Source organism: Rissa tridactyla, chromosome 14 (assembly GCF_028500815.1).
Source record: "Rissa tridactyla isolate bRisTri1 chromosome 14, bRisTri1.patW.cur.20221130, whole genome shotgun sequence".
Taxonomy (NCBI): Eukaryota; Metazoa; Chordata; class Aves; order Charadriiformes; family Laridae; genus Rissa; species Rissa tridactyla.
In genome coordinates this window covers 9,448,466-9,474,412 of record NC_071479.1, presented here as the reverse complement: position 1 = coordinate 9,474,412, position 25,947 = coordinate 9,448,466, and the positions used below count along the sequence as shown (strand labels likewise).

The 25,947-nt window shown below is 47.2% G+C and overlaps 1 protein-coding gene across 3 annotated transcripts in view; it reads left to right on the top strand.

Moving 5' to 3' along the window:
• PAPPA (pappalysin 1) overlaps nt 1-25,947 on the top strand; it is a 234,598-nt gene that overhangs the window by 161,431 nt on the left and 47,220 nt on the right. For all 3 annotated transcript variants that reach the window (XM_054221055.1, XM_054221056.1, XM_054221054.1), the window contains exons 11-13: nt 16,034-16,147; nt 16,557-16,692; nt 20,321-20,534. In XM_054221055.1, the coding sequence (XP_054077030.1) occupies nt 16,034-16,147; nt 16,557-16,692; nt 20,321-20,534 (464 nt within the window). The remainder of the gene's footprint in view (nt 1-16,033; nt 16,148-16,556; nt 16,693-20,320; nt 20,535-25,947) is intronic.

The window sequence follows — 25,947 nt, the reverse complement described above, 5'->3', positions numbered from 1 at the left end:
CAGCTGGTGTATGCTGGCAAAGACTACAAAAAGGCAGTAGCACTGGGCAGATTTATACTGGCTGAAGGACAGATCCAGTAGGCATAAACAGACAGACAAAGGGTGCTTCGGCTCATCTCTTTTGTGAATAGCTGCAATTTTTTCTGTATTGGAAGTCCCCAGGGACTTACTTCCCTGACTGGTTTGTACTCAGCTAGGGTCAACCTCCTCATTACCAGCAGGGGGGTAGGACATGGCCTCCCGCCACCAAGTTAAGCACACCTGGGCAAGACATAAATGTAAAAAGCCAACTTGTGGCCTACCCGGACAATCCCTGTTGTATCGTCACCAGTGAAGCTGCATCGGTGAGGGCTGTTGAGTAGGAACATGCAGTGTGGATTAGGTCACTGTAAAAGGTTGGTTGCTGTCTAGGGTTCAAGAAACCAGGGTCTTGCAATGGCCTTAGTTGACTCAATCTCCATCCTCTTATTGCACACCAATTTTGTTTTGCCACCGTTTCCACTGGGTGAGTGCATTAGCTGATATGTTTTAGTGTCTCTTTCTGGAGTAGGGGGTACTGAGCAGGAAGGATTTGGATATTTCACTAAAGTGTCTGTTCTAGACAGGCGTGCGTCTGGAGGAACTCTCTGATAGGCCTGTTTTGGGAGGGTTGCTCTGTGGCTTGGGTGAGAGGAACAGAGGCAAATGAGTGCAGACCAACCATAGGAGGCTGGAGATCCCATTTCTCCTATCCTCTTGCTGGTGGCACTCCTGCTTTTGCAGAACTGATTTGTCTGTGGTTCTCCTTTGGGCCTTTATAGTAGAAAATTGTAAGAAGGGACTAATGGATCTTTTGGTGGCTTATTGCTGACCTTGTTACTCTTGTCACAGCAATGTGTGCTCAGGACTTGGAAGTTGGTGTGTGCATTGGTGATTTAGAGGGCCAGTCCCCAGTAGCTATGTCTTTTGTTGCATTTCCTCCCAGTTGTGCAGAAGTTGTTTAGACCAAGTAACTATATATATATGGTTATATGTATACCCCTGTGCCTGGGAAGATCGTGGAATGGGTCCTCCTAGGAGCTATGCTAAGGCACATGGAGGATAAGGAGGTGATTTGAGACAGCCAGCATGGTTTCACCAAGGGTAAGTCCTGCCTCACCAACCTAGTGTCCTTCTGTGATGGAGTGACTTCATCAGTGGACAAGGGCAGAGCTACAGATGTCATCTATCTCGACTTCTGTAAGGTCTTTGACAGGGTCCCCCACAACATCCTTCGCTCTAAATTGGGGAGATATGGATTTGGTGGGTGGACTCTTCAGCAGATGACGAAATGGTTGTATGGTGGCATCCAGAGGGTAGTGGTCAATGGCGCAGTGTCCACATGAAGATTGGTGATGAGTGGTATTGGGACCAGTACTGTTTAATACCTTCATCAATGACATAGACAGTGGGATCGAGTGCACCCTCAGCAAGTTTGCGGACAACACCAAGCTGAGTGGTGCGGTTTACACACTAGAGGGAGGGGATGCCACCCAGAGGGACCTGGACAGGCTTGAGAAGTGGGAAACTCATGAGGTTCAACAAGGCCAAATGCAGGGTCCTGTACCTGGGTTGGGGAAAGCCCCAGTATCAATACAGGCTGGGGGATGAAGGGATTGAGAGCAGCCCTGAGGAGAAGGACTTGGGGGCACTGGTGGATGAAAAGCTGGGCATGAGCTGACAATGTGCACTCGCAACCCAGAAAGCCAACTGCATCCTGGGCTGCATCAAAAGAATTGTGACCAGCAGGGTGAGGGAGGGGATTCTGCCCCTCTGCTCCGCTCTGGTGAGACCCCACCTGGAGTGCTGCGTCCAGCTCTGGAGCCCTCAGTACAGGAAAGACATGGACCTGTCGGAGTGGGGCCAGAGGAGGCCACAAAAATGATCAGAGGAAACATTCACGGTCAGGTTGGACAGGGCTCTGAGCAACCTGGTCTAGTTGAAGATGTCCCTGCGCATGGCAGGGGCATTGGACTAGATGGCCTTTAAAGGTCCCTTCAAACCCAAACTATTCTATGATTCTAGTCTATATTTTTTTTCTCCCTATGCCGTTGTTTGAGTTTGGTTTTCCCCTTTACGGAAAGAGCCGCGCAGCTCAGGCACAGTTAACCGAAAGGGGACTTTTTCCTGAGGCTGCTGGGCACAGACAGATCCTGGGATTCGTTTTCGTTCCCGTACTGACGAACACACCCTGTTCTCCTACGGGTACCCCACAGGGGCTGCTATGGAGTAAGAGGTTGTGGAAGAGGATTCTTATTACATCTTTCCCACAAACAGAGGCCCCCTCCTGCCCCTATTACAGTTCCCACAATTGCACTCATCCAGACTCACTCCAACAAACCTATTCTTCCACCAGCAGCAGAAAGATGTCTAGAATTGCAGTATGTCTGAAATTGCCCACAAAAGGAGAAGTCAGGAGCACAACAATATTCTGAATAGTAGAAGAAATAACGTGGTAGAGAAAGAGCTCCAAGAGTGGTAAGAGAGTACCGTAAGAAAGTTGAAGAGAAAGATGAAGAAGTTCTCTGCCACACAGTTTTATTCTGTCTAATAAATATAATGCTGAAGATAATTCCCCAAAGATCCAGCAAAGCCAACAAATAGAGTAATCTTGAACAGGAGTGGGAAGAGCGGAAACCTGCAACTTTTAATGGAGAAGCCATTCCTTTCCTTTGGGGTGATCTTGCTGAGAAGAGGGAGGGTGTCTGTCTGTCGGCTCTGCAAGTGGCCCTTTTTGAACTTCCCAATTCATGGCCAAGTCCTGTTGCTCTTCAACGGTAAGACTTTTGTTGTGGTTGGAGGGATAAAAAAAATCCCCATTTTTAATAAGATGATTTGCTTTGCAAATGTCTTTGTTATTTATGGCCAAGCCAGGCTTTGAACCGCTAATCTCTGGAGGATGAGGGCAGAATCCTACTAAGAAAAACCATTAATGGAGGAACCATGAGTGATCAGAGACCAGTTCTGGAAAAAGATGGACTGGACGCTGTGCACGGGCTGTCGCAAGAGGAATGTAGGTTTGCTGTACACATCTGAGCTCATTTCCAGTACTGGCTCATCCACCAAAAGGCTTCATCTTAGGTTACACAGTCTCCAAGTCTAAAGTTAGTTCAAGGGGCTCCAAAACTTTGTCTTTGTTTAAGCCTTTCTCCGGATGCTACAGACCAGCCAATTTGGCCTTTTGCCTGAAGGCAGAACAGTTGCATCACGAACCTGGCCCTGACCATCAGGCAAATTCAGGCTCCTTCCTTGGCTTAAGTGGTGATATTTTTCATATTTTTTTCAATGTTCAGAGATTAATTAAAAGCTTTATCACAGCCACACTGCTTGGTTTCTGTTCCATTTAATGGAGGTGGAAACCAGAGCACAGAAAGGTAAAGCTACCGTTTGAGGATTAAACCTCAATATCCTTCAGAGATGTTGCAGGCACTGGGCATTATTGAGACTAGACCTCCCCAGGACAAGGAAATTTAGGAAATGTTCATATCTTGGATAAAGAGAAAGCTGTTCAGGGCCTGTTCAGAGTCACTGTCTGGAAGCAGTGACCTGGAAGGGGTTTGGGGTCTTGAAATCCGCATTTTTGTGAATTAATTGGTTTTTATCCTAGCACAGTTCCAGTCTATGATTCTGTGATTCTATGACTGGAAAACCATCCCACCAACTCCTTGCTTTAGTGGCTGGAAACCTTGTTTCCCACTTGTCTTGCTGGGAAAGCTGGATTGTGCAACCTTTCTGCCAAAGGAACTCCACTGGTCCTTATTCATTGCTTTACCTCCTTGGAGGAGGTGGTCCATGTGAAGGGTCCACACCAAGGTGAGGGATGCTACAAAGACGTGTGCCAACAGCAGTGCCACGGCTCTTGCTCAGGAATGATCTCAGTGTTCTGGGGGAGGTCTCTGAAGCAAAATAAAATGAGAAATTGCGTTTCTAGGTAGGCTGGCTTGAAAAAGACTCAGTTGCAGAGAGATGGCTGAGAAAGAGTGTTACCCTTAAAGTCAATCCAGAGCTGGCTGGAGAAAAGGGGATGCTGCCCGTCACCTGGCTGCCTGCTCCCTGCTTAGACAGACAGTGATTCCCCCCCCTCTCACCCCTCCATCCTCACGTCCTCCAGCGCTCCTCTGCTCCTGGCGGCAGTAAACCAGCAGACCCCACGGCTGACGTTGTAGCCTCTGGCTGATTTGTGTAAGGGGAGGACAGAGAGAACACAATGAGATGTCAGAGGAGATTCCAAGCAATTTTGCCAAACACTCAAGGGATATTTTTTTTTCTTTCCACTCCCCTCCCCCCTTAGTTTTTAGAATAATTTTTCAAGAGCACATATGCAAGTCATCTAAGGGAAACAGAACAGTGAGTACCAGGGGCTGGTACACTGTGTTCCCTTTGTGTACTGTAGAGAAAATAGATAAAAGAAACAAAGGATGATGCAGAGAGCAAAGCAGCCATCAGTAGTCTCGGCGAGGTTCAGTCCGACCTTTTCAGAGATGAGGGTCAAACCAAAAATCCTCAGGTGCCGGAAATTGGTCCCGTCTTCCTAGGACCAGGAGACATTTACCACTAACGAAACGAGAGCAGAATTCCATGCCATTTGTTGTTGCTAGAGGCGAGAAGAAAGGCAAGAAAGGAATATTGTCTTGGATAATAATAAGGATTATGTGCTTCTTTAAGAAGTAACTTTACCATTTTATGATCATATCTGCTGTACACCCAGCCACCCACCCAGATGACACGCGGTAATAAGAAACAGCTTGGACCCCCCTGGCATCAGCGAGCTGGAAAGCCGGACCTCACGACAGCGGCGGTGCTCGTTAGCATGCACTCGTCTGAAAGGAGACCCCCCTCCTCGGCCCTTGCCCCTCAACCTGCCAGTCTCTCCGTCTGCTGTTGCTGCTCCCAAGCCTTGAGATGCAGAGCATGTCCAGCCGTAAGCGTGGGATAGCTCTCCTGCATCCCATCCGGGTTGTTTGTCTTGGGTCCCTCTCCATTCAGAGCAGAATGATTTTGCATAAATGCATCGACACGTCTGCTTTGTTCATGCATGAAGGCTTCTCGGCATTTCTCATCCCACCCCCGCCCCGCCAGTCTTCTCCCTACCCCCCTGGCATGTAGCTTCACCAGCTTTTGCATGATTCCCCCGTGCAACAGCAAATAAACCTGCCTGAAGCCCTGCCAGTCAATCAAGCGCGGTTAAAAATACCCACTCGATTATTTTGGATAGAATTAAAACAAGTGATCGGAAGGAGAGGACGGAAAAGGGTGCAAGAGCGAAGCCGTAATGGCCTTTACTATGTAATTTGGTTTCATGTTCTGCACAAGAAAACATGTAAAATATGTAAACAGAGCTCTCCAGGATTGCAATGTAGCTACAAAGCCACAGATATACAGGCAGGCAGGGCGCTATTCTTCAGCAGAACGGAATGCCATCCCCAAAACCACACAATCATTTCTTTAAGCCTGAAAGTAAACTTTCTCATGCCAGGAGTGGAGAATTTATTTTTTCTTTTAAATGAAGGATTGTCTGCACTACTTGTTTGGAGTACTGTAGGCATTTTAGCCCACATTGTCATAAGAGACCTCGTATTTTGAATGCCAGTCAATTTTAGGGTCTTCATCTTGAGATGTCTCTAAAAGGCATGGTTTTGGGAGAATGGTGCTTACCCAGCAGAGTCCCAAAGGTCTCTTGAGTCAATCCCTCTGTCCCCACCTGCTTTATACTTTAAAGTATCTGCTTTAAAAAGAAAACAAACAAAACTGAGGACCATTTGGCTAAACTCTTGAGATGCTCTAAAGCTCTCCTGCATCACACTGCCTTAGTTGAAGCCGTAACTGTTGGGGAACCCCAAATCCGTGCTCATTTTTGGAAATACTGCCTGTAAAGTTGGAGGATCGCTGTTTCCTCTGAGGTCATTTCAGTGGTGAATCTGATAAGAAGACACGATTCACCCGTTTGGTAAGTAGGCCCAGCTCCCCCTGCTATCAGCAGGAGCCTCCCCCAGGCCTGGGTTTCCACCGTAGCCTCAGGGTCCGGCTGCAAACTGTAATTCGTGCCAGGAAATGGTTATTTGCATGATCAGTGCTGTTATCTGCCTGTGCATGTACCTACTCACTGGGAGAAGTCCTTATTTCAGGAGAACTTCAAGTTCTGCTTAGCCATTTTGGTCATTGGGCCAGAATCTTTACGCTTAGCACTTTGGGCAGTGGATCTTATTTTTCCAATTTTTTGGTCATTAACCCCTGCATCGTCACTCTCGGAGAAAACAAGTCTCTTTGCAGGGAGAGAAAGCTGAAGCACAGGGTAGAGATGACCTTCTTTCCACCTTTCTCCAACCAAATATCTTTGAAAACTCTGCCCTTCAGCAGAGCAGGTCCATTCCTGGTGCACCGCACGGCGTTTGCCCTGTGACCCTTACCTGCTGGAAAAGGAACTCCTCACTGCATGGAAGTTTAACTGATTCCTAGTGGTTGTTTCTAGTGGGAAAGGCCAAGACTGAGCAGCCATGATTTCCTCCATCCCCTGTGTTCCCAGTCTGTTCTGCCGGAGCCTGCTCCAGGGATGAGATGAGGCTGAAGGAGCCGTGAGCTTCCTCCCGCAGATGATGCTCATAATTCAGTCCCCACAATAACTGCTTTGGCAAGCAGCTAGGATTTTCTGTGAACTCCCCTACTAGCCTGGGATATCATGGATGAAATGCTCCAAGTGGTTTTTCAGCTTAATTTATTGGAGTTTGAGGTTTATCAGAGCAGCCAGGGCGGTTCTCAGGTTAGAGGGAAGTGATGGGCTTCCCCAGACACCTGCAGCCAAACCTTTGCTTGGGTGCAGATGTACGTGGGCTGGAGGAAGCAACTGGCTGCTCCTCTATGGACTCTCCCTGGATGGTCCAACGCATTCAGAGGAATTTGTTTGCATGGGGGCGGTTTCGTTACTCCACAGTTTCAGTGGGAAAAGCCAGGTGAAGCAAGGGGGAACCTTCTGATTTGCATACCACAAACCCTGCCTTCAGATATTAAGGAAAAGAAGCCACAGGGTTTAATCTTAATTAATGCACGCTGACGTAGTACCGACTAGTTGGATGGGAAACCGGAAGGCTTTGAGTGCCGAGGTGTAACCGTAGTCGGCTCCCCAGGATGGCTCATGGTAGCTCTGCTCCGTGCTCCCCCCGCCGCGCTCCCCGGGAGCCCTGCCGCAGCCTTCCCTCTTGCTATTAAATTCAGGGCCTCTTCCCAATGCATCATCTCCCTGGATGTATCCAATTAAGGCCTGTTGACAGCCCAGAGCAGACTTATACCCTTAGGATTAGAGGCATGTGTACGTCTTCATATAGGGAAGGACAACAACGGGGTGTCTGGCTGGCTCGCTAGGAGTGTGGTGTGGGAAGCCGAGCAGCTTGGCGAGGGAAAAGGAGCCAGGGAGAGAGAGATTTGCACCCCCAATTATCCTCGCATGTGGAAACGCTGTGCGATGAGGGTTGCGTGTGGTTTACACAGCGTGTTTACATGGTCCGTAACCCTAAACAAAGCTGAAAAGCATGACTTTAACTCTGGAAATAAAAGCGCTGGAAACCCCTGGTTTTCTGCACATGAGAAAGTTTTGTTCTTTAAACACACAGATGTTTTTAAATGAAAAATCACTCTTTTGACCTTTCCTGAATGCGATCATGTGGTCAGAGCTGACATTAACCACTGCACGGCTGTTTGCTTCAGCCGCAGGCGAAGCTTAGCGAGCAATCTTCAGAGCTCGTGGTAGCACCTGCGTTGTCTCACAGCTCCTGGAAGCGGCTCCTCTGCCCTGCGTGCTCTTGGGGCCGTTCAGGGGAGGTGGGATTAGGTGCGGGGACATTTAGGGTCTATTCCTACCGTGCTGGAAATGAAAGCTTTGGGTTTTTTTCCTCCTTGATAGCTGAAAATGATGTGGCTTATTTTTTTCCCCCTATTTGTCTCCCTTTCTATCGGAAGTGTTGCCCAAGCGCTTCTAAGCATCACTGTCCACCTCAGCCAGTGTGTTATTCTGATGGAGAGCTCGTCATGGAGCTGAAGTTCTTTAGGGATTTGTTGTTGTTACTTTTGGGCTTTCTCTAATTAGCTGTGTGCTCTTTGTCCAAGCAAATTTCTAGGACCAGCTTTGGGAAGGAAGGAGGGGATGTTACCAAGTGCATTGTAACAAGCCCAAACCAGCAAAACTACAATGGGTCCAGTGAGTTGGATCCACCAATATAATAATAAAAATATATTTAAGGTCCTCCTAAAGTGTGGCGCGCATTCTGCCTTGGACAGGTTGATTTTCTGATGCCAGCCGCTCCCAAATGAAACGCTCCAGTCAAAGGGGAAAAAAAAAAAAAAAAAAAAAGTTTTGCTCTACTCACCAGTGGTAAAAGTTTTTGGGATGGGATTGGGATTGTTTTCCTTGCCGCAGCACCCCCACGGCCAGCCTTGGCCCGCAGCTCTGTGCGAGCTTTGCTGTAGTGGACCTGACTGGTTCAAGTTAGAGACAGGCAGTTCGGGAACCCGAGTCTGCAGCCAACAATAATGTTCTGGCTACTGTATTTGCTTAACCTCGCTCTCCAGTGGATGGATATACAGTCTGCTAAAGCACTTATCAGTCTATAATGCCTTCACACTTTTGTGAGCAGCAGTGTGGAAGTTGTAGACGGGAGCTTTTGCTGCGGATTGGAAATGTCTTTTAGCTTTAATGAGGCTGATGTTTGCAAAGCCGAAGGTGTAAGGCGGTGTTTGGGCACTGTTTCTTTATGCTGTCTGTCTAGCGGGTCGCGTTTGGCTGCTGTTTCCACTGGCAGACGTATTAGTGAATTTGAACATAGTAGCAGAACGCGATTCAGGGCTAGTTCTAAGAATTATGCCTCCTAGGTAAGAGCCTGGCAATGCCGGGGTGGAAGATACTGCTGTTTGAGAGCAGCAGCTTTATGTCCTACTGCTGTGTGGAAGAAATAGCAAACGTCTGATAGGGATAAACAGGAGCACATGGCAAATTGCTCGGTTACACTTTCATGTGCTTCATATGAGACTGTATTCTGTGTTATTGTGCACTTGGAGCCATCGTTTGCTTTCGCATCCGTTCAGCGTGCGTTGCAGAATGGCAAAAGAAGCAGGGGGCAAGTGAAAAATTGCAGTCATGAGCTCCAAATGCTGGTGTTTACTTGTGGGCTTGTGCAAAAGTTGATTATTAAATCCCATTAGCACAGTGATTTCTTCTTTTTCTCACTCTTTTTCTGTAGTTTCTGGCCCCAGCTCAACTGATGTCTTTGGGGTGATCCTTTGAACCATGCAAAAATCATCTGGTTAGGGTTTTGTTGTAAAATCAAAACTCCGTATTGTTTTTTCCACAGGTCCTTCCTAGATATTTTGATTACACCTGGCTGGATGTCAAAGCCGATGTGGGTTTGGGATAGGGCCAGTCAGAACTGATTTACAGTTTTTTCAGGTATACCATGTGAAGCTTATGGTTTTATGTGATTTTCATTTGAACTCACCAGTTTTAAATGAAGTTTGCTTTGAATCTGGAGATAACAGAAATTCAAAGGAAAGCTCAAAGAATGCAGGTCTGCATGATTTAAAAATTGAAATATATTGTTCATATAGACTCTTTGGAAGTGAAATAACGGCATTTTTTTGAGAAACCTACAGTTAATAACACACATTGAATACACATGCAATCTGGACCATCATCTATTGGAAATCCCTGTAGCTCCTATTCGCTTTCCTGAAGCTAAACCAATTTATATGAAAAAAAAAAAAAATAAAAAAAAAATAGCCCTTGCATCTCCCACTCATTTCTGAATCACAGCCCTGTGTTACATCCAAAACTCTACCCAAGGAAATTCCCCTTTGGAAATGAACACTATCATTTTTATTGTAGAGTAGAGGAATTGATCATCATGTCACGCTGCAAATGAACTATTGATGCCGTGTCATATCAGCTGTGGTGTTTTCATACACATGAAGGTCACTTCCCAATTACTAAAAAATCCAGGCAAACCTTTAGGTGAAACGTGGGGCTCTGCGCTAGGAAGGCTGTAGTAACGTGCTGATTGATTACTGTCTGCGAGGGCCAGGCACCATCGGCTGCTCCGCATTCAAAGGGGAAGAGGCTGTGCTGAGATCGGACAAGGCAACTGGCAATGGGGCTTTATTTCATCCTGCAGGAGACGTAATCTGCTTCCCAATCCCACAGCCAAATCCTGTTCTTCATTACACGGGTAAAATTGACAGATGAGATTTCCTCTTACTTCGGAGCCAACTGAAGCTGGGAGTAATAGAGCATCAGTGTGTTACCCCAGAAGTTTTAGCAGCTTCCAGTTGATAAAGGTTTTCTGTTGCTCACCTACCTGCGTGCCTTTGTCCTGGAGTGGGACATGCTGCAGTTTTTCATCTTTTGCCATCGGACCTTTAAGTGCCCCAAAGAAAACAGGGAGAAGAGCATGAAACTTAGTAAAACTGTGTTATCAGACAGAGGGCAGGGAGTTTCTACTCCTTGTATTCTACTCCAGTAGTTTGGAGTATAAGCTGCATTTCATGAGCGTCAGGGGTAAGGGGAAGTTGCTGCTGAGGAGGAGGAAGCAGAGGAGAGGTAAGAAGGCTATTGAAAGAGAGAGGACACAACTTTCATCATCTTATCCTTATAACCTATGCTGCTGAATCTCAGATTCGGGTTTGGTTTTGGGTTTTATTTTTGTACAACAGAGTATTTTAAACTCATTGTTGGTGCCCATGAAAATTTTAATATACCTACCAGTTTGGAAAAAAAGTAACTTTGAATGCTTTCCTTAAGTTTTAAAGGCCAACCTGAAATGACCCAATGCTGACTTGCATAGTTAGGCAGACAACTCAATCTTCTGAGAGGGCAAATCCAGAACACTGCTAAAGACACTACAGCATTTCTCACCAGAATCTAGAAGAAAGCACAGAGCAAAATTTCTGGTGTCCCTCGAGTGAGCCTGTGTGTACAGTTTCTATCTGAGCTCCGTGGGCTCCTGAGGTTCAAAACGATCATAGAAATTGGCTGATTTTTGAGGTGTTTGTTGGAACCCAAATGGTGCCCTTTTTAATGGTTCAGCGCTCATTAATGTGGGCAATTTGATTTTGTCTGTAACTCCAACCCAATTCCCAGCCTAAATGAGAAGAACAGTGCAACAGCTTTCAGAACAGATTGGAGGTCTGCGCTGCAGTCGGCAAACTGGGTGGTGTCCATGTGGCAGTCAAGCTGCCTTAGAATATTGGGCAATAAACAGGCACGAACCTTTCTGATATTTAGCAACTGCACCGTAGTTTCTCATCCTGGGGTAAGATTAACCTTAGGTCTGCAAGAACAATAACATATTTAAGAATAAAAGGTCTGGGTGACTGCCAGCCCCCATGTCTGCCAATGGAGAAAGTTTTGATTTGTAAGAGATGTGTTAAAATGCTGCTTATGTCATGGTTGGGATTCTCTGGCATGTGTTGAGTTAAATATAAATAACATTCTGCAGAGCAGTCGGGTAAAAATTGTAGATTAACTAGGTTTCAGTATTACGGTTGAAATCTGTTCTTTAGCTGGATCTTCAAACAACAGAACATGTCCTGTTTGTGCCTCCACGGGTTTCCTATCAGTCCGTGAGTATTTCCGTGCGCTCGTACAACCTCGCGCAGGATGTTCTGTGCTCCACAAATAGACGGTACCATGGGTTTAACCATCAGATCCTGTTCCTGCTTGTTCTGTGGTTGCTGTTTTGCAGATGGGACAGGGTATAGTCCGTTTCACCCCAGAAACCCGCAGCGCTGTCCGTCTCGGTGCGGAAGTGGCAGCAGCACAGTCCCAGTAGAAAGCGTCACGTCTGGGGCATGATAACCACTTCCACCCTTCCCTACTGCCTGATGGACAAGGGCTCGGCGATGTACCCTTCGCAGCCGTACTTAGCTTGAAGACACAGTCTGGAGGAAGCCCCGCCATGGGAGAACAGATGGGATTTGGGGAGTAGGCAGATCTGCGCACGGGAGATTTGCTCTGTTTACAGCCGCCCGTGGGCATGCAGACAGGCGCGTCCACTCCAACTCCGCCAGCCGGGTGCCAGCGCCAAGCAGGGCAGCATCCTGGTTTGAATAGCAGCTTTGCCTGTCTGCATTTAGAATTATTTTGATGTTACACTGTGAGAGATGAGAACCACCAGTCTGTGCAAAGCCTGTGGTGTCTGGCTGTGCTTGGGAAGGACAGAGTGCGGTGGCATCGGTTTGTGTTTAACCCTCTCCTGTGGGGAGGTATATCCTTCACGTGTATGCGCTTGTTTGTCCCTTCTCTTGGTAATATCTGATCACCTTTTTATGGCTAATGACCTTTACCCTCAAGATACCCGTGTGACGTGGGACAATATCATTCTTGTCTTACAGATGGGGGCCTCAGTGCCACCCAGAAGGTTGCAATGGGGCCATGCCCTGGGCACAGCCAGGTTGAGACCTACTCTGGTGCCCAGTCCACAGGATCAGCGAGCCTTAACCTGTAGTTCAACAGGAGCCCATCAACACAACGTCACCTGAAGTCATAGGATGGCTGGGAATCATTCACAAGGGTGCCTTCCAAAATTTGCTCTTCAGCAAATTTTCCCATATTACTTTGAAGGAAAACATTATGAAGAAATGGAGTTCATTGCAATAGTAAATGCATTTTAGATGTGGCAATGAACTACGCGCTCCCGATATAGCACTTTTCCCTTTTGGCTGACACATTCCTCGGTCCCCTTGAGTAAGAGAAGGAAAACAGGAGAGGCGGTTTGAAGAACATGCTGTCCCTGTGATTGACAAGAGGTTGTATAAATCAGTCAAAGGGAATCCTCCAGGCATTCCCTCTTGTGGGAAGATCCCACAGTGCTCTCTGGCCTTGTTCATTCTGTCTCTCGATGTTTGTGTACAACATGTGTGGGTGGGAGACAAGCTGGATTAGAACCTCCGAGAGGAACAGACATCAGCTCTTTTAATTGAAAGCAGCTTCGTAGGGAGGGGTATGACATGGACTTCCAGTAAGTAGACACAAATAGTCCCCGAATACTTTGGAGCAGATACTAAGCTCCTGCGGATCCCAGTTGCTGTGTGGGTCTGAGAACCTGGATAAGCCCCAGTGAGCGAAGTTTTAAGCCCTGCGTGATGCCGTCATTCTTCAAAGCAAATACTTCAGTGTCTGGTAACACCCTGAAATGAAAAGTACATCTATCTCTTCTTCCCTCCGCAGCTGTCAGGTGCTTTAGCTGCTGTTTTGCATCACTGTAGCAAACTGGAAGATGTTAGGAAATAATTTATTTCTCACAAGCGTGAATTCCTATGAATTTGTAGCCATGAAGGAGAGATGATGCTCTGTCTTCCAGGCCATTGGAACTTGTAGCTTAAAAGCGGTGGTGCTGCAGTAACAAGCGCCTTCACACTGCTGTCATCTTCTAGGGCTGCCTTGAAAGCAGAGGTGGGAAAGGCTCTCCCGGCAAACGGTCCCCAGACTTTGCAGTTGTGGTGTGACGCTCAATAACTGGGTAGAATTGAAAAGGGGATGTATTTACCACGTGCGTTAGAGACTATTGAGGTGGTGGGGTCTGTAGGTGATAGGGACCGTTTGTCCAATCAGCTCATTATTACAAAATCTTAAAGAACTTTTTTGCCACTAGTTGAGTTTGCTAAATAGCAGCTAGTGTAGAAGAGGCTCTTGTAACCAGTCCTAATGTTGTGTCTGTTAGCCTTTTCCCAGACTTCTCAATTATACTCTTCTCCTAAAAGAACTTTTTACCCCAGTGCCACTTTGAAACTCTTGTCAGGTAGCAATGGATCAGCCTTGGCAGGACGAAGCTTCTCTGACCTGTTCAAACCAGACCAGTCCACCAAGGCTGCACACCCCCGTGGCACATGTCTCAAACACAGGCTCTTTAGGCAAGGTTGAGATTTTTGCTAATATTCTCAGGCAGAAGCAGAAAGTGCTAGGGGTCACACACGCACACAAATCAAACAAGGCATTTAAAAGTTATCAGAGATTTCCAGCCCGCCTCAGCAGGGGTTTATTTTGGGTTTGATTCAAACTTTTGGTGAAGGTCTGGGTGATTTCTTAATACAGGTTTTCACTCATCCATTAAGTGGCACTTAAAATGCACCGAACGTCAGTCCTTTTGTTTCTTTCAGCCACCCTTTTGGACCAACAGAGCAGGAGGAGATACAAGAATAAGAACAAAATCTTATAAAAGTAATGAGACCTTTGTTCATGTCAAAGAGCTCTCTGACCATATAAATTGCAGATGTGGGTGAGATGAATTCCCTAGCTGGAGAGGTATTAAAATAAAAACCATGCTCCCAACAAAAGACAGGCTGCTGAAAATGCAAGAAGGGAGAATTGCGAAATGGTACATGTCGAATTGCTGGCCTGGATTTCAAATGCCAAAGATAGTTTATGTAAAGCCTTGCTCTGCTGTAAAATGTAACACTATCCACTGGCTAGCCTCAATGAAGCTTGGTCCCAGTTGTTTTAAAAAATAAATAAACTAAAAATCTTCTTCCAGCCCATTAAAGCTGATTTATGTTTTGCCCATGGATTCCTCTGTGCTGGATCTTGAGGGACTCAGATTATAGAGGTGATTACCTCACTTTTAGCCAATCTGGTTTCGCCTTCCCAGGCGTCCCGGGCTCTCTTTGCATTGCCCAGACTTTGTCTGCCGAGACCCAGAGGGCAGTTCCGTGCAGAATTACCAAGTGGGCATAGGATTTTGAATGGTTAAAAACATCTCTGTTAATTCTCTTGTTTCGCTTCAGGGTTTTCTTTTTGTTTTAATAAGCGGGGAAACTGCTTACGGGAACAGCTTTACCGACACCACCTGATTGCTCAGTCCAGGCTCTGGTCTTGGAACAGAGTCTAATGCTGTCCCCAGGAGCAGAGGGCTGCAGTTAGCACCTGGCGCAGGCGGTCTGTGGCTGTCCTAGGCTCTGCTGTGGCTAGTGCAACTGCTGGAGGTGGTTTGGCCTCTTGGGTTACACCCGTAGCTCCCATTGCCGCTACACTGTGTGACCACAAGGCATTCCCTCTGTCCCCATGACTCTGGTAATAACAGTCACTGAGTCGCAACACATCAAAGTGTTGCAAATCTTAACAGGTACCTTCGTATGCCCCAAGAGCCTCAGCTGGAAGCATCCTTCTAATGCCGTTGTAGCCGTTTGCATGGTGGGCGGTTCCTTTCTCCTGTTTGTTGGGGGAATGAAGGCTATGGTCCCACATGTTTATTTTTTGAAGCAGCTCCACTGAGCAGTGTGGTTTCAGGGTAAATCCTACCGTTTCTTGCAGCTTCGTTTTCACATTTTAACTACTGATGGCACTGCATTAAATTCAGGCATTTTCTTCTTTGAGCTTTTCATCCATGCCAGCACTTGGAATTCGTCTACTTGTTCTTTATTGAAAAGAGCAATTTGCTTGTGATTCCACTGCTACCTGCCACGGAAAGTGCTGTAGGTGTAGGAAGAAGGTGATTCCGCTTACAGAAACTAGTTAACCAAACAAGAAAACTAGTTTGCTTAAATTGGGTTGTAGAGACAGGCCCTTCCTGGCTACACTTGCTTCCAAGTTTACATGGCCATCTGTGGCTTCCCCGGGGTTACAGTAACGTGCAGGTTTAAATAGGCCATTGCCTGGGTAGTGTGCAGAGCATCTGCAGGCCGGCTGTGCCGTGGGTTGGGACGCTCAGAAGTGATCGTCACTCTGGCTCCGGTGGGAAGAGTCACGGTCCATTTGGGTGGGAGCAAAGTTGTTCTGAATGCTGGCAAAGACCACGTACCAAATGAAGAAGAAGCTGTTGGCTACCGGCCAGCTGCTGTGAGCCTTTAGCTCCTTTTCGTGTTTCAACTTCTCTTTTTGAGGTGGAAACTTAACTTTTGAATAATCTCATGGTATTTAGAAACGTCATTGTTGTGCATTATTTTATTCTAGCAGTGCAGCTGGACTTTTTTCCCCACTTTAAACAGTCATCGTCCGTCCTTACTGTCATCTCCGCCTGTTTTGGTGTTTTTTCTCCCACAGATGTGTCGAACTAAGGTGATTGACTTGAACGATGGCGTCTCTCAGTATGCCTGGTATCCCTGCACCGCCAACTTCCAGTACTCCCACATGACACAGACCGTTTTCTGGCTGAAGGTAGGAAGTACACGTGGCATTCAGAAGCCTCCTCTCTGCCTGCCTGTACAAAGTTTCTCCAACAGGCACAATATCGTGGGACAGCCTTCCCCGGGCCAAGCTGCTCCTTTCTTTGAAGCATGTTTGGTGCAAAATAGCAAAACAAAGCCTCTGAGCACTGTCTGGAGAGTCCGTGGTGAAGTCCCCTCCTGTGACCAGGCTATTGAATTTCTGAGAGGTTACAGCCTCCAGCTGCAGGGCTGTTTGACCCGAGTTTATCTAGTTTGTGTAGGAGAGATTGGAAGAGAAGACTTCTGTGTGACCCGGGATGGGAATTGTTATTTTAAAAGTCCCGGACTGACTCTTGGGGTTTTTTTAAAGCCCACCACAGTTCTCCACCTTAGCCCTTGTGGGGCTTTTGTTTTCCCAGGCTTATTTTTCCCAGCCGATGGTAGCTGCGGCAGTCCTGGTTCACTTGGTCACTGACGGGACCTATTACCTCGATCAGAAGCAGGAGACCATCGGTGTGCAGCTGTTTGACACCAAAGAGCAAAGCCATGATCTTGGTAAGACTGTATTTTATTATATTCCCTCTCTACTGCTTGCTTAATCTGTTGATTACCCCCATTCACAAACTGACCAATACTGCTCAGTTTTTCCAGGATCAGACGCAAAAAAGCGCTTGCTTAATCCTCCAAGACTCGAGTTTCACTAGAGTTTGTTGAAAATGATGGATCGTTGTGTAGGGACATTTCTCCATACCTGTTCGCGATGTGTTCAGAAATGATTAGTTCCTCTTTAGTCATTAAAATAAGCACTATTTCAGTGCTTCGCGCACAGCACCTCCCTGCAGAGACATTGACAGTGATATGGATGAGCTGCCGGTAGCAGGGAGAGAGGGACTTCGCAAGGCGTAGTTGGGCAGAACTCTAGCTCTGCTTGCAGGGAGGCTTCCACAGCTATTGAATGGCTAAAATTTTTCATGCAAAGTATTGCAGATTTGATGAAGGTCTGACACCAGGGCCCTCGCAGGCTGCTTGCATGGCGTCGAGCAGATGTGCCTGACGGAGGCTGTGGCCCTACTACTTGTGCAGAAGTGCCAGGAGAGACCGTTTTTGTTTCTACCCTGGGCACAGGTTCCTGAACCTGGGAAAATTGTGTCTGGTGAATCGATTCTGGCTGCATTTAAGCTCCAGGACCAAGGAGCTCACCCTAGCTCCCAACTCCGTGTCAGGGTAGGACTTGCATAATCCCTTTCCAGCTGTCCCCTGCCCTTTTTCCCACTAGGAAGAAAGCTGGCCATGTCGTCCCAAGAGCAGTTTTTGAGGAAATGTAGCCCCCTTCCCTGGGGTTTCTGTTTTACCATAACTTTGCAGTTTTGACAAGCCGAAACTCAAATGAACTTCCTGCTAGTGCTGAGGAGGAGAAGGGACACACGCAAGTGACAGGTGCTGGATGACTGTCCAGGGTAATATATCGTTTGGTGGGGTGTGAAGGAAAAGAAAGAAAATATGTGTGGAGTCTGTCGTCCGAGAACAAACCAAGATTCCTAGTAAGTTGTGCAGGTTGAGTCAGGATCGCTCCCAGTTTGCCAGAGCCCTGGATTAGTCTTAGCCTCCTCCTTTCGCAAAACAGTGGCACATAGCTCTTTCCCTCTGAGAAATAAATGATGGAGACACAGGCATGCCAACAAATACTTCATGCGGCATTTTATAGAGACAGACAGACAGATTGTGAGAGAAAGAGAACAAGAAAGAGGAGCAAAGAGGAAACTGAGGGTTAGGTTTTGAAATCCTCGGTGAAGTTGCAACACGAGTTTGGCACGGCTCGGGCTGATGCCTGGAGATCTTCACAGCTGAAATGCTGCCTTCATCATGGAAAAGCCCCTCTGACCTTTTCAGAAGAGGCTGGCCTGGAGCAGAGGAGAGGTGTAGGTGGGCTACCAGCAGTCCTCCCTCAGGCAGAGCTCCCAGCCACTCTTTTGTCTGAGTTCTGGGTGCGGCATTAAGTCCTTTTCCTGGATATCGTATTTGATGTGTTTGAATTAGCACCGTGGCAAGCTGGAAACTGCAGCTGAGGTGCAGACTTTGGCGTGCACCGGGTGCAGGATTGGCTGCAGACAGTCAGACAGCCTTAAGCAGAAGTCAGTGGCAAACTAAAAGCACGTCCAAAAGGAGGTAGCAATAATTTAAAGCTTGATCACTCCTCAGTGTGCTAAAGACATTCCCATGACCAAAACGCAGTCTGTCCAGAAGTGTGATTTTCCACCTTGATCAGAGCAAGTTTTTACCATGTGGACTCCCAGAAGATAATGAGAAGCTTCTTCTGAGTCCGGGTCGGAGATGGAGGGGTTGGGATGCCAAACAGCTCAGCGCTGTTCGTTCAGAGCATTGTAGGTGCTGGGGTTCAGCTGCTGGGTCCGTGGCAAGAGCTGTTGAGCATTGGATCGGTGGATACAGAGCTACAGAAACAGGGGTGTGGAGACAGCCCTAACTCCCCTGCCATGGGCGCCTGTACTATCTTGAGTGATTTTTGGCTAATGAAGGCAGGTTAGTTAAATGAACCTGACCTGTTCAGCCCCCGTTTACCTTGTCTGGGTCAGAAATCACCAGCAAGCGCAGCACAGCTCTGAGGGTCTGGTTTGTTGTGGACACCACCTGAGTGCGAGGAATGAAATTGAAGTGAATAAACAGCCTCATACCATAAGGTCTTTCTTGGCTTTCCATCAGAGAAGGCAGAAACTTCCAAGGAATTTGGGAACCCGGGATTTTGAGTATTAACTGCACCTGTTTGTAAGTGAGAAACGTGCATCGTTCCACAAGGAGCTGATATCAAAAGACCTGTGGGAGGCAAGTAGACAGGGAGGTTATTTCAGGGTCAGGTAAAGACCAAAACAAAAAGGGGTTTGCTTTTTTTTTTTTTTTTTTTATTTTTATTACAGGAAGATTTTTTTTAAAGTAGAGGGTGGGAGATAGATGTTTAAAGAGAGTGGTCAGAAGTCAGTCTTAATTCACAGGAAATCACTTTCTAAGGAGAAAAATGAAAACTTTTTTATTCCTTCCCTTTTGAGTCAAGAAACCTGAACTGGAAGGAAAAAAAAAAAAAAAGAAATCCCTAAGCCAGTTAAACATGCAAATAGAATTTATTTTATTTTCAAATCCGTAAGTGTATCAGGGTAGCCAAAGGGCCTGGGCCAAAGCCGTTGCTGGGGGAGCTCCAGTGAAGCGAATGGAGCTGGAGCCAAGCTGATCCTCGGAGCGATGCCACGGAGCCGCGGAGGCAGGGCTTCGCAGGCAGCCGTCAGGCCGGGAATCTCAATTAATGAATTTTGAGGCCAGCCGACAGCTGTCTGTCCTTTGAGTTACCACTGAGATGGATTTGGCCCGTTTGAATTCAGGTTGTCTCTACTTGAAGGTGGGAATTTCTTCCCAGCTATCACTGAGTGCCTTCTCTGATGAAGAATAGGGATTAAGAAGTCTCCCTGTCACCTCTCCGCTGCTTCTGTGCACCTCGACCTCTTGAGACACTTTTATTTTCCCAAGATGCAATTATTTTCTTCTCATATGAGATCACCTTTGAAATCCTCAGTGGATCCATCACCCTCGTTTCTCTCTTCAGGACCACCTTTGCCTTTTTTAGCAAAGAGCTAGATACCTTAAGGCTGAAAACCATCCCCCCAAAAAAAATCAAAACTGGGCACATGTAGTGTAAAGCTCATGCAAAAAAAAGTTTTACGCTGAGTGCTAATGACATGCACAGCTACAAACAAGCCAGCGGTGCAGTGCCCGTGGTGCACAAAGCCACCCAGCCCGCTGGCACCATTTGATGCGCTGCATAAAGGCTCCAACTGTCCTCTCAGACCGGTTTTACAATAGCGCGACTCCGCTTCCTCCCTGATGGTTGCTCCTGATTTACCAGAGCACAATAGGAACGTAGCTGTGGTCTAAAGAAACTGCTCTGAGAGCCTGCCGCGCTCGCCGAGAGAATGGCAGCCTTTCTTCAGCTGTCTGGAGGGATATACTTCTCTGCTAAGCTCTCCGGAGTGATTTGGGAAGCCCCTCCAGGCAGCTTACCATAACTTTTCAGCTCTATAGGGCCATTCCTATGGGTGAAATGCTTCTGAAGTGCCCACGGCTCGGGGAAGCGATTGTGTTAAGTCTGACCCTTCCTCTGATCTTGTCTCTCCTCTGGCAGGTGTCCACGTCCTGAGCTGCAGGAACAATCCCCTGATTATCCCCGTCATCCATGACCTCAGTCACCCTTTTTATCACACCCAGGCTGTCCTCATTAGCTTCAGCTCCCAGTTTGTGGCCATCTCCGGGGTGGCCCTGCGTTCCTTCCACAACTTCGACCCCATCACCATCAGCAGCTGCCAGCGAGGACAGACCTACAGCCCGGCGGAGCAGAGGTGAGCCTGTCAGCCTGCTTCCTTCAGCCTCGCCACCCACCGCCCCCGCGCCGGGGGCCGGGAGGAGGCAGGAGGGGCACCGCGGCTGAACCCTGCTGACCCTTTTGTGTCACTGGTAAAAAACCAGCAGTGTTCTCATTGATCAGGATGGATGGGACATTTAACCTGCATGGGATACTGTTAGTGAATTATTTCCTCTTCCTTTCTCCTCCCTCCTTTATTCCACGCTTGGAATTGGGGCCAGTTAACTCTCCATACATTCCCCAGTATGGCATCGTTTTCGCCGCTCACGCACCGGCTTCAATCTAAACCGCTTTGTGCTGCTAAAGTGCTACAGGGACCTCCCACGGAAGCGGGCGCGCAGAGACAAAGTGATGCTTGTGCCCCGGCGGGGCCGGATCCTGCGAGGTGCTTGGCCCCATGTGGCGGGTGCTGGGCCACCAGCTTTCGTGGTGCTTTTGTGGCTGGGTAAAGGCCCTCAGTACCTCTCTGGATCTGGCCCACGTTCTGAAAAGCTCTGTGGGACCCCCCAGGATGAAAGGTTTATGGCTACCGTTTTATTCTTGTTGTTATTACAGACACATCAATAGATCACCACCAACCCCTCTCAGTCTCTGCTTTACAGCATCCCACAGAGATTGTGACCTTTCGTGGCCTCTGGTGCAGCAGCTTCATGGATCCTTTCAGCGAGGCAGTGAAAAGAAGAGGGGAGAATTTAGCAAAACCCCTGAAAGAATCATTTTTTTCTTTCTTTTGTGAATTCAAAGTTGTGAGCAGTCGTCATACCATAGCGGCAGCAATAGTAAAACAAGTTGCATATCCCAGCAAACCCCTGCTCAGCCTCCTAAGCAAGCTGTCAGGTTTTTTGATAATGTTCTGGCTTGGTTTTAGGACCTGCTTTTATTCCAGGAAAGGCGGGAGGGTGAGAAGGGGGAGAGGGAAGGGAAAATAAAATTTAAAAAAAAAAAAAGAAAAAAAAAAGAGGAGTATATCTATAGCTAAATCAATCCAGTCAGTGTGTTCTGACCTAGATTCAAGGAGTCTGATCATTCTGTGCAATAGGTTGTATAAATGCGGAGGCCCAAAGACAGCGGGATCAAGTTTCAGATGAGAAGTTTAGTTGGGGAAGTTTGGCCAAATCCCAATGCAGAAGCGGGACAGAAAAAGAGCGAGAAAGACCCACTGGAAGGAGATGGTGAGAAGCAACAGGGAGCTCGGGAGGGCTGAGACGCAAGACCACATTCCTCCCTCTCAAGTTTTCAGTAGGAATTGAACCATTTGTTCACTTATGAAATTAGAAGTGCTCTGTGTTTAGAAAGTTATTTCCTTAATAAAAAATGCATTCCCCTTAGGCAAAGCTTCAGTGAGCCTCTGCAGCCCAGCAAAGTAACCTTTAGAAATCTCTTGAAGAAGAATCACCCGCCGTTTGCCTCTTCTTTTTCTTCTTGAGGGCTTTTTTTTTTTTTTTTTTTTTTGCATTGTTTTCTTTTCATGATGCACTGAACCATCTCAGCCCCTTGCTCTCAAAAACTTCCGTCGGAGCCCCGCTCCTTCAAAGTAACGTTTTAGGTCTTGCAGGTTACAACGCCGGATTGATCATACAGTTTCCCATGTCAGTCAAGGAACCAGAGACACTCTGAAATAAAGCCCTGGTCCAAAGCCAATTGAAATCAGTGGGATTTTTTCCATTGATGACAGTGCCATAGTGGCAAATCTCCCAGTTTGCCTCGTGGTGGGATCATTTTGGGTGACCACATAGGCTTTCTTCTTCCGTACAGGAAACTCTAAGCAGTCCAGGTATCCGAGATGTAGAGAAAGTTGTGCATTAAATTGTGCAGCCAGGAAATGGGCGATGCCTTTGCTGTCCCCTGCCATCTCTTTCCTTCGTTATTTTACCCAGTCCAGGAAGAACATAGAAAAAGGCATTTTTAAAATTTATTCTTAACCAGTTCAGGAGCTGGGTGTGGGTTTTCTGCCTCTTGTGCTCATGATCTCCCCATCAGACCCCCTTTAGCACCAGTCCCACACTGCCCATCTTTCCCTTCTCCCCTTTTCCACCGGTTGCATTTGCCTAATATAATTTTTTACATCTTTATTTCATTTTTAAAGGAACTTTCCTTCCTACATGTAAGCATCAATTGTACCGCTTTCATTTTCCTTAGATAAACATGGATATTTTTGCCTGCTTTTGGCTGCTCTCTACAAGAGATATTATTTCTCTCTCTTTAAGGAGAATTATTTTGTTTGGAGAGGATTTACAGCCAGATACAGGCACTTCTAGGCAAGGGTGCAGATTTTAAATATGTGAGGGAAAAGAAATATATTGGCCCTTAAAAGTTAACACAGCTTTTATTTTGAGGGTGAATGGATCGCTCCTGTGGGTTAGTGACAACTTAATAACTGAAAATAAAACATGTGCTCACTCTTCTTTCTTAAAACATGTATTACAGTTAATATTTCAGAAGAGAAAAAGTCCCATTGAACTTTATAGGTAGTTGTCCTCAGTCATTGTTAGCTCTTTTGAAAATCCATTCCATCCTTCTGAAGACATTTATAGAGGGTTTGAAAAAAAAAAAATACTCTGTACTTTCCGGTTGTATTTTTCCAGTTGTTGTTTTTTCTGCTGCAGCTGACCACAGGCTCTTTTTTGTTTTCAGCAGAAGTTTACCTCACTGCTGGAGATGTGCTGTAAAAACGACACACTTTATTTTCACATTGCATCCTCAGACCAGCTATAATGGCCCAGTTAGTTCTCTCTTGCACTTTATAGCTCAAGTTATTATATTTTTATTATTTCCTATTTAGCCTTGTGGAGTGGATGGGGAAATTGGGTGCGCAGATGCAGAGGTGTCATTTCCCAGCCCGCAATCGCTCAAGCTGCGAGAAAGCCCTGGTGCGTTGGGGCTGCCTTTGACAGCGCTTCCTCAGAAAGCAGGTTTTTGTCCTTTTCGCTGGGTAGGAGACATCAGCTGGGGGTCTCCCAGCCCTGGCAAGGCAGTCCTTGGGAAGTGCTGCTTTCCCTTGGTGGCATTTCCCTGCCGCGTTCCCGAGACCTGTCCCCTCCTCCATCCTGCCTGGTCCTGTTTGCTGCTCTCCCGGAGACTGCAGGTGGGAGGTGTGAAAACCCAGGTAGGCACCCCAATTCAGCTGTCAGAATTGTAGATTTCAGGAGTTTCCAGCTTTCTTATCCTCCATTAACTCCATGTTTATAATGAAGATAAGCCTCCCTTCCCCTGGAGCTGCCCATGGCTCTCTGGTGCGCATGCCCCACGTCATGCAGCATCTTGTGCTTTCTAGTTAGTGGAGCAAAAAGATTTTCCTTTGCTTTGTTTGGTTAAGTCTTGGTACAGAGTCACTGCTAGGGCTGCAAAATTGCTTCTGCAGGGGAGATTTTTGGTTCACCTTCCTCCCTAAGTGTGCACATCTGGGGGTTTGACAGCCAGGGGGGACCAGCACTGTAGACCAAGCCCCACGCCTGGCCAAGATGCCACCGCCAGTCCTCGCCCCAGGCTCTGGGGAGAGCCGTCCTCCCAGCATCACCCTTTGCTGCCCCGAGCAAGCCCCAGGGAGACGTAGCCCATCCAGCTCTTCTCTTTGTCTTGTTCTCTCCTGCTGTCAGCTTCCCCAACTAGAAACGATGAAGATAAATCTTCTGCAGCAGAACAAATGCGGCCACCCTTTATAACGCTGGTTATTTTTTTCCTTTTTATAAAGGGGGTGGAAAAAAGGGTCTCCCCATCCCTTTTTTTGTGTGATTTAATGCAGCTTTCTCTTTCCTGATTCAGCTGCCTTTCCCCTGCCCTGCGTTCTGTCATTAAGCGCAATCTCTGTCAGCTTGCTTCTGGTGAAATTAATGAATTTCTCACAGAACTGTTAATCATAGAAGCTTTGGTCCGTGACATGTGTTATAATTCAGTGGGTTTTTAACCTTCGCCCCATTTTGGTAATTGGCAAACGGCATCATTTGGCTTTTATTAAAGTGGAAGGCGATGCGTTTTCTTTGTTTGCCTGGGCAGGCTCTGGCAGGGAGACCCGGGGGTGCTGACGCCCAGGCACACGGCCCTGCTCCAGGCTGGCCGGGCGAAGGGGCTGCCAGAGCTTCATGGGTTCGACACGGACCCCCCCAGGCAAGGGTATCTCACACAGCGGGGGGCAGGCAGGCTGAAGGCAGAGCGGTCCCCAGGGACAATGTTGCCCTGCCAGCGGTGGGGGCAGCGGAGGGGACATGCTGGCTCGTGCCTCTCCTTCCCCCACAGCTCACCTGGGGTTGGATCAAGTGTTTTCTGTAGAACTCCGGGTTTATCCGCGCTCCCAACCGTATCCATTTGAATTAAGGTTTTGTTGTGATCGTTATCGAGTCACGCCCAACAGTGTGGTAGGGAGGTGGCCGAAAGGACCATAGGTGATGCTACTCCTTTGGTCACTCTCATGGACCAGACTTGAAGGCAAACACCTAAAAGAAACGGGCTTGATCCTTCTTCCAGTGGCACAGTCAGCACAGGGCCACCAGGCCCCATCGAGCCAAGGATTCGGGTGGATGTTCTTTGAGATTTTCTGTGAGTAGGAGGAGGCCAATGTGTTTTAGCTGAAGACTGAAGAAGGTACACTCATTGCCACCTTTGCAGTTCATACTTTTTTATTTCTACAACAAGGAATGTGGCTAGCAGCCTTTGCTTTTCAATATGGTGCGTATATGTTTGGATTTGAGAGAGAGAATGTGCTCTTGCCTACAGGGGAGTCTCTACAGAGGAGAAGACGAACCCGCTGTAAGGATAAATCTGTTAGAAGCACCCTCAGAAGGTTACCTCTGTGTGAGTTGTATGTATGGTGGCATGGAACACCACCAAAGTGTGCTTCAGACCTGCAGCCCGGGCTGCCTTCAACTGTGGAAAAGGAAGTTTTTCCTGTATGCGATAGATAATCATAGAATCATTTAGGTTGGAAAAGACCCTTGGGATCATCGAGTCCAACCATCAGCCCCACTCTTCAAAGTTCTCCCCTACACCATAGCCCAAATGTTGTGGCTCTTCTCATAACAAGTGCATACCACAAGCTTTTAGGCTCACCTCTGCCTATAGACGTGTCAGAGCTATCACAAAGGAAACAAATAATTAGGGCACTGCGTTAAGATGAGTTCTTGGAAAAGTGCTTGACCCCAGGGTTAGGAAAAGAAAGTTTGGCTGCTGTAAGCTTTTCGAAAGAGGAAGTCCTGGATTGTTTTTATGTGAGGAAGGAACAGTTCCACTTAATTGTTGTAATTCTCTATAAACATGTTAAAATACAAATGTTTCTAGGATTGTGTCACTAAGACCCCAATTTAGCAAAGCCCTTAGCTATTTGCTTACATCCCCCTGTAGTCAAATCTATCAGTGGGACTTAACCGTGCTTTTGAAGTTAAGCACATATTTAAGTG